The sequence below is a fragment of the Mytilus edulis genome, chromosome 2, assembly GCF_963676685.1.
Source record: "Mytilus edulis chromosome 2, xbMytEdul2.2, whole genome shotgun sequence".
NCBI classification, from domain to species: domain Eukaryota; kingdom Metazoa; phylum Mollusca; class Bivalvia; order Mytilida; family Mytilidae; genus Mytilus; species Mytilus edulis.
The window spans coordinates 18,009,767-18,029,517 of NC_092345.1; the positions used below are offsets into that span (position 1 = coordinate 18,009,767).

Sequence of the window (19,751 nt, forward strand, 5' to 3'; positions counted from 1 at the left end):
GTACTTTTTCAATGAGAAAATTCGAACAGAACTTCCTGTTTACATGTTTCCAAGCGGCAGGTATTTCATTCAACTCAATATCTTGAGCATATTGAATATCTTGGTAATATGTGACATGGTATAGTCAACGACGTATATTAGATATTTATTCTCAAAACAAAATTTATCAAGCTGTTTGTTTTATTGATAATTTCAACAGTAATACAATATAAGAATTTTAGGTATATTTTTATTATTGACATAGTTCATCAGGACAAGGATTTGTAACTTACATGATATACATACTCATTATACTATACAAATCTTTGGTCTTTGAAACAAGTTAAATAGCGAGCTACTGCTCATTGATGATACCCTGCTCAAATGTTTCGGCAAATAGGGAGTTGTTGAGTGATGAATCTGAAAATGCAACACACGGTAAAGCTGGCTTTTTTAAACCCTGGAAACAAATTTCAGAAATCCTTGTATTGTAGTTCGTGAGAAAATGTGAGAAAATTTTCATCTTGACTATCTTGTGCAATGTTGTGTAAAATGATACAAGTGTTCAGTTGTTGCGTGATGAATCTGATAACGCATCACACTGTAAAGCTGACTTGCACTATATCCCTTTCCTCCATTGAAATTTTTGTTTTGCATACTTGATTCACATAAGATTTTTCAACAAAATATTGAAAATATGCTTTGAAGTATTAATGCATTGCGAAAAAACAAATATTCAATCAAATAAATTTTAGTTGGATATTCTTATGAATATCCTTTTCATATTCGACACACATTTTATTAAGTCTGATGCAGACAATTTGTAGTCAAAGTGTTTCAACTGAGGTACTACACAAGCGTCATTATAGAGTAAAGGGGGAGGCGTCAAAAGGCGTCATTATGGAGGAAAGGGTTTAACAAACCCTGAAACCAAATTTCAGAAATCCTTGTAATGAAGTTCTGGAGAAAGATGCGACAAAAACATTCATTGGACGGGATGGATTGACGGATGAAGGGATATATCAGCACACAGACGGAGGTTAAACAATACCCAATACATAGATCTCTTATATTTCTACGTCCATGCATCCATACATGGACAGAACGTTTACCTTTACCAGGTGCACATTTTTTTTCCCTCAGAGTAAATTTTGTGGTGTTTCTTGAGGTCACTCCGGTCAGTAGCTGACTTTGATATTAAAAGTCTTCTTTGCCATTGATGCAATACATGTATATACAATCTGAGATTATTTTCATAAGAAATGTAAAGCTATTGATCAAATTTTGCAAAATTAAACTAACCTCCTTAATAATATTACATTCTATCTCATGTCATATAAATAAACACAATTGTAAATTCTTTTGTGGATTTTTTGGTTTAAATGAAGTGGTTTTTTTTTCCATTTACAAAAAAATGTATTTGATGTTATGAACCTTTTCAATTTGAACTTGTCTAGTACATGTACTCTACACAAGGTCTTGGTAGACATGGTAGAGGGATATTCTCAATTTCTTTGCATTTTTCTTTTGCTTCAAAAATAATGCTTCTTCTGTAAAATTTTAGTTAAAAACTAATTTACATGTACATGTACATTTTATTTATTATTTATTCTGTAAACCACACCCAGAACCCCTTATATACACAAATACAACACTGTAAACATTTATTATCAGTATGGTCAGCAGAAAAATCTGGCTTAATCTGACCTGGTATAGATTGATAAATACATGTATGTAATGGTTATCAATGTTTATTTAAATGATAAATAAACTTCAACTGGTCATTGCCATCATTTGTGATAAATTATTGATAAATATAAACTTGACCCTTTATTTACCTGATAAATTTTCTGATTGTTTGACTTTTTGGTAAGATTATTATTTTTCAAGTTTTTGATTGATACTCCTGCAATTGCATAATCATACAAGTTTGAACCTCTGTCAGTAAATTACCATTACATTTACCTTTAGAAGTTAATTTTGTTTAGAACACAGATGTAATTAATTTCTATTTCAAATTTAAATTGCTTTTGATATTCCTTATTTTTTTTCTTATTACAGTAAACATGGTTAAGGTGGATCATCACTACAATATATTTCCTCAGATAATTTTCTCACACATTGTCAAAATGTAGATTTAATCATGCTTTTTTCAAAATATAATAAAAGTATGGTTCATTGTGTTCATTTTAAATTATATGCATAGTGATTATATATTAGATTTTTTATAATAAGAGTTATCCCCCCTTTAAGGAGTAAGTTAAAAAAAAAAAAATGAATTGAACGAAAACTTATACACAAATGTATTTCATATTTGTAAAACCAGTAAGTTGTGATAATATATCAAATTACTTATTTTTCTTTATTCAAAATAAGTTTCCAATCTGTCTCAAAAAGGCCATGGTTCACTTTAAGCAAAATATATAATGGCCTTGAATTTCAAAATTAATATCATAATTTTTTTGGAATAGTGGGTCTAAATCAATTTTTTTTCCCTAATATAGGAGTTCTCTATATTTTTGCATAAATGAACTTTATCATTATACTTAATAGAAAAATGAAATAATAAAATGGGGTCACCGTTCATTTAAGCTCAATGCCTCCAAAAGAATCATACATTCTTGTTAATGTCCTTCTTTCTGTTGAACTAATAGGAGATATAAAGGTAATATCGAAATAAAAAAAGAACTAAATTACAGAAATCGCTAAAATTTAACAATTATTTAGTTTATGCAAGGACGTATATTAGTTATACGTCCTTGGTTTATGTTAAGCTTATTTGAAAACAATAATAAAAAATATAGGTCACCGATGAGTTAAAGAAGATATTTCAATTTTAATGCCTAAAAATGGCATTTTTGCACCAAAGGGAGATAATTTGGAGCTTTTTCAATGATAAAAACATTTTAAAAGTCATCTGGGGCCAAACCAAATTGATTTTTTTGGTTGATTTTTGTATCATATCATTAAGTAATAACTAATAGTGTAATAAATAAAATTTGTAATGAAAAAAACAAATATTTAATTTTTGGCCGAAATTTTTGTACCTGCGAGCCTCCTTAAATGAATCTTTTTCAATAGCCTTACTATTAGTTTAAAAAGTCACTTCATTCAAGTGCTTTCTAGTCCCCTGTGTTAGCACATATTAGATATACACTTTTGTATATTGTCCATATTTGATGAAGTTGTGCATTTTTCTACACTTAAAGCTTGAAAACCCCCTTGGCCTCAACCTCGGATCTAAAATATCAAGTAGCCCAAAATTGCCAATGGTGATATCAGGTGTGGTGACAAAAGTTAATTATGTAAAAAAGTGTAATTTTTTTTTATTTCAACATAAATAATGTATAATTTAGGGCATCATATCATCTTAATCTAAAATGTGATGTACCAAAAAAAAGTTATTCTGTATTAATACATGTAGATACATCACAACTACTTTTATGTCTGTGAAATGTGTAGTACATGTATATTACCTTAATTATATTCTTAAGTACAAATTATATCTGACAAAGCACTTAGTTGAAAAAATGTCAAAATGTGTTCTGATTAGGCCAGACTTTTTTTGTTACTGAGGAACAAGGTTTAAGTTTGTGATAAGCTAGGTCAGTTTATGAGGAACCATAGTGGTAAATCAATTATCATATTTGGTTTGCAGGTGATTATCATTGGCACATCTCATTTCCATGGAGATTGTTAGGCTCAGCCCCCTCAGTCTGGTCTTTTGACTTTGAAACTTGTGCTTAGTTTACATACATGTACATGTAGAAAAAATGTATTATATTGTGATTAGATATTTATTCTTTGGGAACCCTAGTGGTAGGTCAATGATGTTTAGTATGCATATATATATGTTACAGTGAATTTGTATAATCAGGGAATATGTAGAATCCCTGATTTTCCAAGGAATATGTGCATGTAGAATCACTAAAGTCATTAGTGATTATATAAAATCCCTAAAAATGACCAGTGATTTTACATAATTGTGATAATTATTCTACAAATTCCCTGAAATTATTTTAGGGATTATCAGTAATTCAAAGAGCCTTTGTTTCATAAAAATTAAATAAAGAGAAATTATCACTTGTTTTTTTTTCTTATTCCTTAAAAGTATTTTTTTTTACTTTATACTTATTATATGTATGTACCTGTATATATACTTATATTATATTGACTTTTTCAGATGAGATAACATTGCATTAGCTATTTCAAAGTTATCCAGCATTATTATAAGCTATCCAATGTTATGTCAAAAGTTGGTCCATCGGGAGGGAAAAAAGTTGGTTCATCAGACGGGAAACCAAGACGTAGCAATGCCTGGGTTAGACTACGTAAACATCTTAACAGAAAAGGAGTGGTTGAGGTCGATATGGACCATCATAGATTCAAAATGCTCAACATGCTCAGGAAAGGCATACAAGATCTTATGCTAAACCATAAAGAACTTGGACCTAAGGTAAAGTTTTTTGGAAGTATAAGTCAGTTGGAATATATTTTATCATGAAAGTGATTGGTGTGGAAAAGAATTTTATAGCATATCCTATTTCAGATTTGTCTGTTTCTCTAGATTTGATTTCATTTTGTTCACACACTAGTCACATAAAATTACTATATAAGAAAGTTGGGCTAAGTTGGAATCAACAAACAGGAGGGTGAAAAGGTCAAAATGGCCTCGTAATTAAATTTAACTAAATCTATTGAAATCAATATACATGGCATGAAATTCAGATTAAACTACATTGTATAATAATTTTGAGGATTTCAAGGGTGTAAGTGAACCACAAAACTTCTATGTAGTATATGTTTGTATGTGTCAAAACTATTAATCAAGTGTTTATAAAACTCATTTCATGACAAATTATACCAAGAAAAAAAGGTTTTCCAAGTTTTGATATGAGTGTTTTATTAATCTTTATTTCTGAGCATTTCTTTTTTTTTGTTGCTTAAATAAATGATTTTTTTTTTATTTTAAAGAGAGAACTTGCACAAGAAGATTACCATCACTTATTCATTAAAGAATTGGAAACTAAAAGTGGAAGGGTTTGTATGTTAAAATGAAATGAATATATATATTTGTCATCTGACTTTAGGTAACAAGGTACACTGCCATTATTTATTTATTTAGAATACACACAAGCATGAAATTTAAAAACAATAATCATTAAGAATTGTGTATTAAAATAGTTTCTACAAAGATATACAAGGACAGTTATGTATAGGTATACAGATACAGTACATTTCCTATCAAACTTTTACAAATAAACAGTAATAGAAACCCCAGTGATTTTTTAATAACAAAGAAATAATGCTTCTTCATATTTGATTTTGCTACCAAGATCTATATCAGTGTTTGAACTTGTGATGTACAGATTTAAAAAAAAAGGAGGAAGGGAAACAACTTTAGAAAATTATGATTTTTTTGAAAGATTTTACCATTTACTACAATATATGCATGGATTGCTAACCCTCTTCAACTTTCCAGAATTCAAAAGACCATATTCAAGTAACATCCTGTTTAATGTTTGTATCGGAATATGGTTGATTTAAGTTTCAATTAACTCAGACAGTTATTTTTATAAATATTTTGAAGCAATAGCCTTTTAGATTTCATAACAATAATTGTTATTTGCATTTTTTAAATCTTTTTTTCAGAAATTTACATTTACAAGTCATTCCAGTGCTGTATTTGCCTCTCTCCGTCAGGCAGTCAGTGTAACAGAAGATCATTATCTCAATGCAATAGCTCCACATGATTTACCTTACATGGAATTTATGAGTAATTCTCGTAGTGGACAGGACTTTTATCTCAGGTGGGTATAATGAAGCCAGTTTTAGATTCTAGATCATACTTGAACAGATACATTCCTATATGGAGTTAAATATATGTTACAGTGAGTTGACTGTTAGTGTTGCTCTCCACCAATTGCAACTCATTCAAAATTTTGACCCAATTGCAATTTGTTTTATTTAACCAAATTGTTCAACTGGTCAGAATATTGAACAAACTGTTCAGTCAAAATGTGAAAGTGCAAGGTGATAAAATAAAACATACTTACAATCCTATAAGACTTTAACTCCACTTTAATGATGTTATGACAAAATTAGTTTATCAGTTTGTATAGATATATTATAGTCATTTCCATGCTGAAGAGGAACTGTTTATTTTGAATTGCTATAAAATTGTCCAAACTAAGCTTTCATATAGTTTTTCTTTCTAAAAGTATTCTATATTTATAAGAATCAGATATTATTTTAAATAAAACATCATATATTCAGTAAAATATGTGTGAAATAACAATATGCTATTGATAAGTTTTCAGGGGAGATAACCTAAAATATTATTCTTTTGAATAAAGACTTTTTGAAAGAAAAGTTATTACATGTATCTCCCCCATGGAAACTTCCTACAAACATATATTGCAATTTTACACATATTTTACTGAATATGAAATGTTTTAATTCACATAATGTCTGATTCTTATAAATATAAAATTGAGAACGGAAATGGGGAATGTGTCAAAGAGACAACAACGCGACCATAGAAAAAACAACAGCAGAAGGTCACTAACAGGTCTTCAATGTAGCGAGACATTCCCGCACCCGGAGGCGTCCTTCAGCTGGCCCCTAAACAAATATATACTAGTTCAGTGATAATGAACGCCATACTAATTTGCGAATTGTACACAAGAAACTAAAATTAAAAAAATACAAGACTAACAAAGGCCAGAGGCTCCTGACTTGGGACAGGCGCAAAAATGAGGCGGGTTAAACATGTTTATGAGATCTCAACCCTCCCCCTATACCTCTAGCCAATGTAGAAAAGTAAACGCATAACAATACACACATTAAAATTCAGTTCAAGTGAAGTCCGAGTCTGATGTCAGAAGATGTAACCAAAGAAAATAAACAAAATGACAATAATACATAAATAACAACAGACTACTAGCAGTTAACTGACATGCCAGCTCCAGACTTCAATTAAACTGATTGAAAGATTATGATTTCATCATATGAATATCATGCACAATCCTTGCCTATTTTAGGTTATCTCCCCTGAAAACTTATCAATAGCATATTGTTATTTCACACATATTTTACTGAATATAAGATGTTTTATTTAAAATGATATCTGATTCTTATAAATATAGAATACTTTTAGAAAGAAAAACTATATGAAAGCTTAGTTTGAACAATTTAATAGCAATTCAAAATAAACAGTTCCCCTTTAGCATGGAAATGAATATAATATAACTATACAAACTGATAAACTAATTTTGTCACAACATCATTAAAGTGGAGTAAAAGTCTTATAGGATTGTAAGTATGATTTATTTTATCACCTTGCACTTTCATGACTTGTCAGTGGTTTTCTACAGCAGTTGGTTCAAATTTCTGACCAGTTGAACAATTTGATTTTATAAAACAAATTGCAATTGGGTCAAAATTTTGAATGAATTGCAATTGGTGGAGAGCAACACTAACAGTCAACTCACTGTAAATACATGTATATATTTCATTTAATCATCAATATCTGACTTAAGGAGGTTCGCAGGTCTAAATCATTTATATAGGATTTCTCTATATTTTTTTATAAATGAACTTTATCTTATAGTTAATAGAAAAATAAAACTAAAATAATGGGGTCACCGTTCATTTGCGCTCACAATCTGCCTTCGAAAGAAGCATACATCTTTGTAAAAGCGTTTTTTTCTGTTGAACTAATAGGAGAAATAAAGGTAATATCGAAATAAAAAAGGAAATTTATTACAGAAATCGCTCAAATTTTACAATAATTTAGTGTAAGTTCAGCATATATTGAAATTACATTAAAAAATATAGGTCACCGATGAGTTAAAAGAGATATTTCAATTTTAAAGCCAAAAAATGGCATTTTTCCACCAAAGGGAGATAATTTGGAACTTTTTCAATGATGTTTACTTTTTAAAAGTCATCTGGGGCCAACACAAATTAATTGTTTTGAATGTTTTTTGTACCATATGATAAAGTAACAACTACAAAAGGTTAAAAATAAAATTTGTAATGAAAAACAAATGTTTAATTTTTTTCTGAAATTTTTATACCCTCGAGCCTCCTTAAAGCTTTTATCAAGCTTGTATTGCTTCTGGGTTTGTAATACTTTTATGTATTAAAACTGGTGGTCTGTGAATCATTCTAATTTTTACTTTTAACATTTTGGTAAAGCAAAATTATGATTAAATATTTTCATATGTTTACATTTTTAATCAATCTTTTCAGCAATGACCAGGAATATATACTGAAAACAGACAAGACACATAATATAGATATTTTTAAATCATTTTTGTCGTAAGTATTTACTAGAGACTTACAGCATGTTCTTTTAACTGCAAAATATTTTGTATTATGATATCTAAAAAAAAGTTAATCTAACAAAATCTCATGACAAATAGACAACTATCAACCAGAGTGAAAAAATCCATTTTGTCTATTTTGTAATGATTATATTCAGTAAGAGACTAAGAAACTGTATATAAATTCAGAAATTATTGCGAAAAATATGACAGGATTGTAATCGCAATAATTCAATTTTGCATTTTGTTTTTTTTTATATAATGAATTTAACGTGATTTTCTCAATATCACAAAAATAAAAATCGTGTTTTAGTCTAAAAATTTGGACAATAATAAATAATAAATGCACACATTTTTTTTCTGTATTTACAGTATGTGGTACTAATGATACTTATAACATTAATAAAGAAGTATTTTATAGATTATTTCTTGTATTTTAGAGAATATTTCTTGTGTTTTAATGATTATTTCTTGTATTTTAGAGAATATTTAGACCATTTTCAGTTGTATCCACATTCACTCATTGTCAAATTTCTTGGAGTTTACTCATTAGAAGGCCCTGGTTTTCCAAAGGTTAGTTGGTAATTTATATAGGAATGAAAATAGAGTTGAGGTATTCAGACTTTAAAAGAAATGTACATACTACATAGAAATTTGAATATTGTCAGATTTTAAGATTTTAAGCAAAATTAACCCTAGTTCGACTTTCCTAGCTGAATTTTAGGATCAAGTGGGCATACTGGTTAAATTGGTTTAACTTGACAATGTTAAAGATCTAATTCATACAAGTACTATAGCTTTAACTACTGCAAATATGATATTTTTAAACCAAAAGGGTAATCTTGTTTCTTTCATAGTATAGTATTGCAAACAGTTTAAGATAAATGTACTAAAATGAAAAGTGTCAAGTTGATAAAACTTTAATCCATTTTACCTAAATTTATTTTCCTTCTAAATTTCAGACACATTTTTTAGCTATGCAGAATATATTTTACCCTCCACAAAGAATTGAAACAAGATTTGATATTAAAGGTTGTCTAAAAAATAGATATCAAAAGGTATAGTATATTGAAACATAGTTTTGGTATAAGGTAGTTTACAAGTTGTGATCAAAGCAACTTTAACTTAAAACTTAGTGTACATGTTCATTATGATGTGAACTTATAAAAAGTAAATGCCAAATTAGGAATTTGAAAAAGAATTTTGCAGTACACTGAACCTATTGAAAAATATAATTTTTTATTTTTTATGTGGAACAAAATGATTTATTATTATATACATGTACTAAAATAAAGTTCTTTTGAAGATTTAACTTATATTTCAGCCCAACTGCTCTGATAAGAATATTTTAACAATATTAAAAGATGTGAATTTTCTTGATGAAACTGTTGATCTTGGTAAGTATTGATACAAAAAAAAATGTTAAATGCTGCTTAATATGATAAAAGAGATATTACACAAATCAAGTTAAAAGTCAATGAAATGGTAACTTAACGACACAAATAAGAAGAAGAAATCTTGAGTCTACATCTTCAGATTGGTGTCAATGCATTATGTAAGTCTCTGACTAATCTCAAGTCTAAAATAATTGTGATTAAATTAAACAGATACTTTAAAAATCTTTTCTCACAATATTATATTTTTAAATATTAAAAAAACATTTTAAGGTTTGAAATTCAACTTTGGAATGTTAAGTTTTCTTTGTTAGTTTGATCTCAAATACTATGAGCAGTTTGTAAGTAATTATTGTAAAATGTACATCTGCCTGACACAGTTCAGCTGACCTTTCTTTACATTGATAATTGATCATTTTAAGTGTATGTGATACTTGTAAAATCTTTTACATGAAAATTTCGTCATATTTTGATCATGATCAGTAAAATAGGCTAGACATTTCTGTGTAAGCACACTTGCTTTTTTGTTTCCAACAGTTAAGTATCATATATTTCTGTACTCATGTTTATAGGTAATGAAAGCAACTGGTTCATTTAAAAAAAAAATTGTATTACCTACAAAATTACATATGTAATACATTTACTTTGAAGGTGTTCAGAAAGCATGGTTTCTACGACAACTACAGATAGATGCAGATTTTCTACGTCAAGTTGGTGTTCAGGATTACAGTTTATTAATTGGTCGACATAAAATCTCAAGTTCAGAAGTTAAAGATTCAGTCAGTGATGTCTTTATTAGAGTTAAAAGGTACTGCGATTTAAATATGAAGCATGGGCTAAATGTGACAGGATTTTTCAATTGTTTTTTATGCCCAACCTAGGAAAGTAGAGGGGCATTATGTTTTCTGGTCTGTGCGTCTGTTCATCTGTTCGTCCATCCCGCTTCAGGTTAAAGTTTTTGGTCAAGTTAGTTTTTTGATGAAGTTGAAGTCCAATCAACTTTAAACTTAGTACACATATTCCCCATGATATGATCTTTCTAATTTTAATGCCAAATTAAAGTTTTGACCCCAATTTCATGGTCCACTGAACATAGAAAATGATAGTGCGAAGTTCAGGTTAAAGTCTTTGGTCAAGGTAGTTTTTGATGAAGTTGAAGTCCAATCAACTTTAAACTTAGTACACATATTCCCCATGATATGATCTTTCTAATTTTAATGCCAAATTAAAGTTTTTACCCCAATTTCCCGGTCCACTGAACATAGAAAATGATATTGAGAAGTTCAGATTGAAGTTTTTGGTTAAAGGTTTTCGTCAAGGTAGTTTATGATGAATTTGAAGTCCAATCAACTTGAAAATTAGAACACATGTTACCCATGATATGATATTTCTAATTTTAATGCCAAATTTAAGTTTTGACCCCTAATTTCACGGTCTACTGACCATGGAAAATTATAGTGCCAGTGGGACATCCATGTACTTTGGACACATTCTTGTTTTCAACTATTATGCAAGCTATAAACCCATGGGTTTACAATTTTATTTGACTTTCAAATTTGTTAAGATAGTTTGAAAATATTCATGGTATTAAGAATTCAATTTCATGCCTTTGGGAGTGCATTCCCTAGTAAGAGTCTTGCAAAACAGAATTGTCATTATCATGAAAAATTGAAGTGCCTGTACTTAAAGATTTTAAATATTCTAAGGTTCTATCCTAATGAAATCTAACAAGTACTGTCATAATTCATTTGATAGGTGTAAAATACACACATACATCCAGCTGATATTTTCTGTTGAAGATGAGATAATTTCGAATAAAAAAAACTAACTTGTTAATTATCATACTATTATTTTTTTTAAGGTCTTACGCCATAACAGGTGGCCTACCAAAACATACTTTGGAAAATTTAAGTGCTGACTTACCAGAAGAAAGTGACAGAGATAATCCTCAAAATAGTTCTAGCATGCAGATAGAAATGGCTCAAAGAAAAACTAGTTATCAAGGACACAAAAGTATTTATACAGTGCCTGACTTTATAAAGGACCCTGGAAATGGTAGTTTTCAACAAACATCTAACCGAAGGTTGTTGTTGAACTGTAAAAATCCATTGCATGTGATAAATGGATCAGAATATAGGTATTATTTAGGTATAGTTGACTTCTTTACGCAATATGAATGTAGACAGCAATTAGGAAGAGTTCTTAAAACTTTGAAATATCGTTCAACTGATCATTCTACTGTTCCACCTGATGTATACTCAGAACGTTTTGTGAAGTTTATTACGGAGAAAACTACGGGTACTGTATAAGAGCAGAAAATAATGCATATTTATTTTTTATTATATAGGTTTACGAATTACATATGCACATAAAGTTATGCAAATCATAATCAAAATTGCAGTTTGATATTTTTTTTTTTAGTTTTGGAAAAATAAATCAAACCAGAAGTGATAAAGTTTTTTGGATTATATGCACTGTACCTGAGTAGGAAATGTTATAAAATATATTGTAAATGCACAAAGGGAATGAATAGTGTTTCCAATTTTTTTTGCCTTGTTACTGTGGGTATCCAATCACCTTTGTGGTAGTGAATTACCTATTGCCTGACCAGTTAAAAAAATTGCCAATACAATTTGTCCATTTAAATTGTACAATAGGTATTGTGAGAGCTATTATCAACAGGTGGTCATTTAACTACCTGTAGATTTACCTGGTTTGTTTTTAACAGAGCTAATTTAAATGAATGATAGCTAGCTTGCTTTCCTCATGTCCAATGTCCTGAATGGACTATTCTATTTAGGTATGGGACATTTTACATTTGATACACTATTTGTTCTTTCTACTGTGCCTAACCGATCACCTTTGGGGTATTATAATACCTACAGTGTTACCTGGATAAAAAATTGTCAACACAACTTGTCCATTTAAATTGTATGATAGGTATTGTGAGAGCTCATCAACAGGTGGTCATTTAACATCCCAGTGAAAAAAAATCACTAAAAGGTAAAATTTAAATGACTGATAGCTAGCTTGCTTTCCTCATGTATCATGACCAATGTCCTGAATAGACTATTCTATTTAGAGATGGGACATTTTAAGCCATTTCTTTTTGTGTCTCTTTACAGTGAAGATGGAAATTCAAGCAGTGAATTTAGTTTATAAAAAATGGAGAAATATGTTTGCTTCATGGTGTTTTTATGTGGGATATATTTAAGTTTCTGATTCCTGATATGGAATTAAAGTGTTTGTGAAATGGATTTTTTTGGATAGCCCATCTAATTGTGAATTATTCTACAAGATGAATTATGTGTGGCTTGGTGTTTTCTAATGGGATATATTTTCATGTTATATTTAATATGATTCCTGAAATGGAATAGTAGTGATGCTTAGTTTCATTTAATATTCAGGATCTTCTTCAATTGGAATTACTGTGAAAAAATTATTTTCAATATATCAAAAAAAGTACAAATGGCTTAGTGAATAGAAGTTTCAGTGCTTTATTCTTCATTATGAAAGTGGGATTTACCAGCAACGATTTATTTGTGATTGTTAGCAAAACAAAAATTTTACAATAATTATCTTTATTAGTAAGAACAAATTGTGTATTAAATGTAAAATGTCCCAGACCTAAATAGAATAGTCCATTCAGGACATTGGACATGAGGAAAGCAAGCTAGCTATCAGTCATTTAAATTAACTCTGTCAATTTAAACAACCAGGTAAATCTACAGGTAGTTAAATGACCACCTGTTGATTATAGCTCTCACAATACCTATTGTATAATTTAAATGGACAAATTGTGTTGACAATTTTTTATCCAGGTAACACTGTAGGTATTATAATACCCCAAAGGTGATCGGTTAGGCACAGTAAATGTAGGAGGGACATTACAATTGAATAAAATTAAAACAAATAGAAACATAGGAATACATCCAAAGTAGAGTTTACTGAGTATTTCTTAGTTATTTAAAATAAAACAGACAGAAAGATTTCTCTTCTCCTTTTTGACTTGTAGTTCATTGGTAAAAGGAAGTCTTGGTACCATTATCTGTCATTCTGAAATCCAACAGTAGTCCAGACATATTTTGAATGCCTATATGTATTTAGAGGATTTTGGTTTTATGAATGAACAGTGTCCATTTTTTTTTTGTAAACAAATTTGAATGGAATAACAGCACATGAACAAAGAGAATTAAATTGAAAATGTACCGGTAATTGTCTGCTTTTATTTTGGTCATTCCACAGGTGGTGGCATATCCAGATTTTATCTGTCTATTCAGGCATTTTTTTTTTACAGCAATAATTTTTTTCACCTCAAATGACATATAACCATTATGTCATTTGAGGTGATTCATGTGTTTGGGCAATTATATAAAATATTCTAACGAACTGGTCATTGATTATGGACCAATCTTTATATTTAAGTTATCTTTTGTACATTTTGTGATGTGAGACTAATATCAATGAGTAAAGTTGAATTCAGATCATTTAGCAAAAATTATTTACTTTCAGATAACTAATTGATTGCTTGTGAAAAACAACACATGCATGATAGTTTTTTTAATAGCACTAAATAGAGGTCTTATGGACCATGTACATGATGATGTGATGAGTAAACAAAAAACTGTGATAAAATAACTGTGGTTTCATTATTTTTTGTGGGTTACCAACTTTTGTGAATTTTGTCTGTGGGTAAAATGAACCCCATTTTTAAATGTTCAACAAAGTGTACATTTTCTGTTAGCTTTTATGCAGACTTTGACCAAACCATGAAAAACAACTTCCTCGAAAAAAGCAATTTTTACCCAATCCACAAATAGTGGTATCCACAAAAATAAATGAATCCAAACTTTATAGCATTAATTATTAGTTACAATTAGAGTGAGACCTTTGTATTGTTAAAATGATATGGAACTTAATTAAGTGTTTTTGCTTACTCTAGACTAGGTACCACAGCTTTAAGTGGTATGAGTTTGAATAAAATAAAAATGTGAAGTCTATTCTCCATTAAGGCAGCAAGCCAATTACACTTTAGTCAGTTTTAGTTCTTTTGTAAATTGTTCAATGCTTAATTTTACAAACATATCTTATGTATAAATTGTATTATGGTACACCATTGTCTGTCTGTCCATCTTCTGTCTGTCATCATCATGTTGGACAATAAATCAAAATACTCTAACCATTGTGCATGACACTTTGATGGATTTTTTCATATCTATTGATGTGAACTCCTTTTTCAATTTTAATGTATTTCAAGTTTATGTTTTCGAGTACGCGGTTTTATTCATTAAAAAAGGTTGATTTACCAGTTTTTAGACAATAACTCAAAAATTCTCTGAGCAGTTGTCATGCAACTTTGGTGAATTGTTTATATCTATTGACATAAGCACCCTTTCTATTTTTATAAATTTTGTATTTTACTTTTCCAAGTTATGGGGTTTTCTTCATAAAAAAGGGGTTATTTCAGTCATTACTAAAAAGTGCTTTAATTTATCAAAGTAGCCTCTCTTTAGTTTTTAAAGCAATTGCTTTTATGCTATCGCGTATGGCCATCTTTGTGACCCAGATCAGAGACTCCGCCCATATCAAGCCATAGTATTTTGTTAAACAGGCTCCTGGTCTGTCATTCTTTAACACCTATGTATGTTTTCTAATGCAATACATAGCTTGAAACTTTAAAAAAACGTTAGTGGATTTAAGAAGTTTCAGAATATGTTTTTGTAGATGTATTTTTGTATTTAAAGGGTCAACCGTTTGACTATCAAATAACATAGAAGTCCGAGTGAAAAAAAGTACATTTTTATAACTGCGATTCCGTTTTCTGCCGTTCGTACGATGTTTCAACAAAATATGGATTCATTTCAGTTGTTGATTTAGTATTGAAAATTTAACTGAATTATCTCCTATTAAATACGGTTTTATATGTTTAATTTGTGTTTCTTTAAGAGGTCAGGTGCTCTTGTTCATTCATAAAATTATCGTTCATTCATACATTTATCGTAAAATCAAAATCACTACACAGGTTAATGCGTAATGTCAAATGATTACCTGTAATCTAAAAATAGACAAACTTTGTTTGCGCAAATAATTTATCGGAACGAAACCCTTGTTGAAAACACATAACAATAAGTTCGTTTTCCTTTTCTGTCAAACTCCGTAATATTTATCGATCACCTTACTAATGAAATGGACCCGTCCAAACGTAGTAGATGCCAAGTCGGTCCAGATGAAGAGATATTTCAATTTGGAATTTTCTAGTTACATAGATTGAAAAAAAGTATACCAAACGTCTTTTTAAATATCATGATCAAAACTGGGAATGCATAACAAATGTCAGATGAAACCATTATCCTCATCTTTTCATAGCTGCGGAACCGTAGCTCTTAGGTCCTTAACGGTTATTTTTTGACTATTTGCGGATCTATGGTCCGCAAATAGTCAAAAATAACATAAGGACCTAAGAGCTACGGTTCCGCAGCTAGTCTACTCTACTACGTTTGTTGACACTCGACAGTCCACCGTGTTAGCAATTTTATTTCACATGTTTTCGAAATATTGAAGATCATTTTTCGCAATGTTTCCTGAAAATTGATAAATGTCAAAGCAACGTAGAGCTGTTTGTTCTTGTTCGTATAATAAAATTGAGAATGGAAATGGGGAATGTGTCAAAGAGACAACAACCCGACCATAGAAAAACATACAACAGCAGAAGGTCACCAACAGGTCTTCAATGCAGCGAAAAATTCCCGCACCCGGAGGCGTCCTTCAACTGGCCCTAAACAATACATCAGTGATAACGATTTTATGTCATGTTTGTCTGTGATGACCCCCCCCCCCCCCCCCCCCCCTTTTCGGGATTGCATGAGAATTATAGTTATCTCGTACCCACATGCACTTGTTTCTATCCATAGGAAGGTCGGCTATCCATATAAAACTATTTAGGATAGAAACAAGTGCCTGTGCTCGTACCGCATCAGAAGGACATACATGTATATCAACTGAGCAATAATGTTTGGAACTTAGTTTTAAAAATGATGACAAAGTACCATTATGAAAATATTTTTATTAAGCTGAAATATATATTTATTCTTTACATGTTTATGTCTTGTAAGATATTTTATTTCTTTCCTGTTTTTTAACATTTGCGTCTGGAAAGTTGAAATGTTTTAACTTAATCATTTGTGTTAATGGTTAAATATAAATTAATAATGAAAATTGTTAAAATTAAATCAATAAAGGAAATTATTGCCCAGTTACAAACACTACCAGGGGATAATCCATGATGATTTCTTTTTGAGTTATATGTTTCAGCACATGTATATTTGACCCCAACTTTTAATAGCCTGGTAAACGTGCTGTCTCCTTGTGAAATATAAAACATATTAAAAATGACTTTCTGCTAAAGTCTTTTATTTATATAAAGTTAAAACCTTCTTACTTCTAACTAGACAACACTCATGTCAGGTTTAATTATTATATATATGTGGATGAAAAATAAAAGTCCCCAAACATTAACATGACAGCAATTGCTTTTACAGCCTTTAAGGCTTTGATTGTAATTTCTGATATGGCATTGAGGAGTTGTGGAACTTTCTTCTTTGACAGGCATATTAATTTAGTTATTATTGCAGACGTCTCTGTAATGAATTGTTTGTCATAGAAATTGTGTGTTTTTCTGGTAGAAACTTTGAATTTACATAACATTTCAATAGAAATAGACAGACTGCAAATATTACAAAACTGTTATTTTGAAACAGGTTGACTGCAAAATAAATAAACATCATTAAATGACATTTATTATTAGTACATGAAACATAAAAAAAAACATTTTGAAATACAACAAGATGAACTTACTTTTGTTAGTACTAATTGAATCCAGCAGATTTCTTGTCAGACTGAGTTTCTTTTTCCTTTTTTGTACACTGTGGCCCAAAGTTTTATCATCTTTTTCTGTATACATGTACATAAATTTGCAGTTAGGAGGACTTTGCTCACTGCATCAATGTACAATTTTATGTAAAAAATAGCAGAAATGTTTTGTGTTATGCATTTTGTGATATTGTTAAATCTAACTTTTTTGTTAAATATTGATATGATATTATTTCTTTTGTAAAAACATGCTTGTTACTTTTGATTGACATTTTTAGTTTATTTGAATTTGTTAAGTTGTTGATTTATGTCGTTTTTTTGTAATGTTGAAGTAAGCAAACAGAATTATTTTTCTACCGTTTTATACCATAATAAATCTGTGATAGAAATCTTGGGTGTTATTTTTTAATATATATATACAGTGTTGGGTTTCAGGGGTTGGACACCCCTTTTTTTGGCAATGGTGACATATAGTTGGAACTACCCCCCCCCCCCTCATCTTGGGTTAGGATCCCCTTTTATAAAGAGCTGTATCCACCCCTGATATATATTTGGAACATACTAAGCAATGTCTTGTTTTACCCCAGAATGAATGAAATATGTTAATTTGCTATTGAAACTTGATTAGAAATGTAAAGCCTTTCTTAAAAACAATTATTATAACACCTTTAGGCTTGTTCCTGTGGATTTCAAAAGTACAAGATTATATTTGTTGTTGTTTTAAACCACTCTTCAAATCTTTGTACCATGTGGTCAGAATTATTAATTAGGAAGCCATGTCACTGGGAGAGAACCACCAACAAGTGTTGATATGAATTAAACAGTTATGTCAGAAATTTAAAAGACATCACAGCATCACATACTAAATCTAATTATTGATTGATTTTTTTATGTCCAGTGGCAAATATTTCATGCTTGTTCATGACCCATGCTTGTAATTTGGTTGATTCTTATTACCTAAATACAAGATAAATACTTCTGTCTTTTAAATCTGCAAGATCTACAGATTGCATACAACTAAGTAAGTTATATCTGCCTATTTTAATGTTCAAAATGCATCCACTAGACTTATGGATATGTACCAAATGTTGCTATTTTGATCATGTGTTGTTGGTTGTTGTTTGCATTTGACTGTATGTCTATTTATTTTCTTATAGGAGTTGGTTGTTTATTTGGTCTTTTGTGCTGTTTGGTCTTATATGCTTTTTGGTCTTTTGAGCTGTTTGGTCTTTTGAGCTGTTTGGTCTTTTGAACTGTTTGGTCTTTAGTGCGGTTTGGTCTTATGTGCTGTTTGGTCTTTTGTGCTGTTTGGTATTTTGTGCTGTTTGGTCTTTTGTGCTGTTTGGTCTTTTGTGCTGTTTGGTATTTTGTGCTGTTTGGTCTTTAATGCGGTTTGGTCAATTGAGCTGTTTGGTCTTTTGTGCTATTTGGTAATTTGTGCTGATTGGAAGTTTTTGCTGTTTGGTCTTTTGAACTGTTTGGTCTTTAGTGCCGTTTTGTCTTTTGTGCTGTTTGGTAGTTTGTGCTGTTTTGTCTTTAGTGCTGTTTGTTTTTTATGCTGTTTGTTTTTTATGCTATTTGGTCTTTTGTGATGTTTAGTCTTTTGAGCTGTTTGGTTTTTGTGCTGCTTGGTCTTTTGAGCTGTTTGGTCTTTTGAGCTGTTTAGTATTTTGAGCTGTTTGGTATTTTGTACTGTTTGGTCTATTGAGTTGTGTGGTCTTTTGCACGGTTTGGTATTTTTTGCTGTATAGTCTTTAGTACTGTTTGGTATTTTGTGATGTTTGATGGTCTTTAGTGATGTTTAGTCTTTAGTGCTGTTTGGTATTTTGAGCTGTTTTGTATTTAGTACTGTTTGATATTTTACTTTTTTTGGTATTTTGTGCTGTTTGATATTTTGTGCTGTTTTTTCTTTAGTTCTGTTTGGTCTTTAGTGCTGTTTGGTCTTTTGAGCTGTTTGGTATTTTGTGCTGTTTGGTCTTTGTGCTTTTTTGGTATTTAGTGCTGTTTGATATTTTGTGCTGTTTGGTATTTAGTGCTGTTTGGTCTTTTGAGCTGTGTATTTTATGTTGTTTGGTATTTAGTGCTGTTTAGTAATTTGTGTGCTGTTTGGTCTTTTGAGCTGTTTGGCATTTTGTGCTGTTTGGTGTTTTGTGCTGTTTGGTCTTAAGAGCTGTTCGAT

General features: G+C 30.1%; 1 protein-coding gene across 1 annotated transcript; it reads left to right on the top strand.

Annotated features, from left to right (window-relative positions):
* The first annotated feature begins 20 nt into the window (after positions 1-20).
* On the top strand, positions 21-17,961 carry LOC139511615 (phosphatidylinositol 4-phosphate 5-kinase-like protein 1). Its single transcript, XM_071298527.1, has 12 exons — positions 21-103; positions 4,163-4,435; positions 4,954-5,019; positions 5,632-5,789; positions 8,236-8,304; positions 8,792-8,882; positions 9,272-9,367; positions 9,634-9,706; positions 10,355-10,511; positions 11,565-12,264; positions 13,574-15,215; positions 17,250-17,961. The coding sequence occupies exons 2-10, from the start codon at positions 4,226-4,228 to the stop codon at positions 12,010-12,012; spliced, it is 1,368 nt and encodes a 455-aa protein (XP_071154628.1). The 5' UTR covers positions 21-103; positions 4,163-4,225; the 3' UTR covers positions 12,013-12,264; positions 13,574-15,215; positions 17,250-17,961.
* The last annotated feature ends 1,790 nt before the right edge of the window (positions 17,962-19,751 follow it).

What these genes read in the sequence shown, in the direction of transcription:
- LOC139511615 (XM_071298527.1), top strand. Translation starts at nt 4,226, where the DNA reads ATGTCAAAAGTTGGTCCATCGGGAGGGAAAAAAGTTGGTTCATCAGAC. An exon ending in ATAAAGAACTTGGACCTAAG is followed by an intron (nt 4,436 to 4,953) that starts GTAAAGTTTTTT and finishes TTTATTTTAAAG; the next exon opens with AGAGAACTTGCACAAGAAGA. An exon ending in TGATGAAACTGTTGATCTTG is followed by an intron (nt 9,707 to 10,354) that starts GTAAGTATTGAT and finishes TTTACTTTGAAG; the next exon opens with GTGTTCAGAAAGCATGGTTT.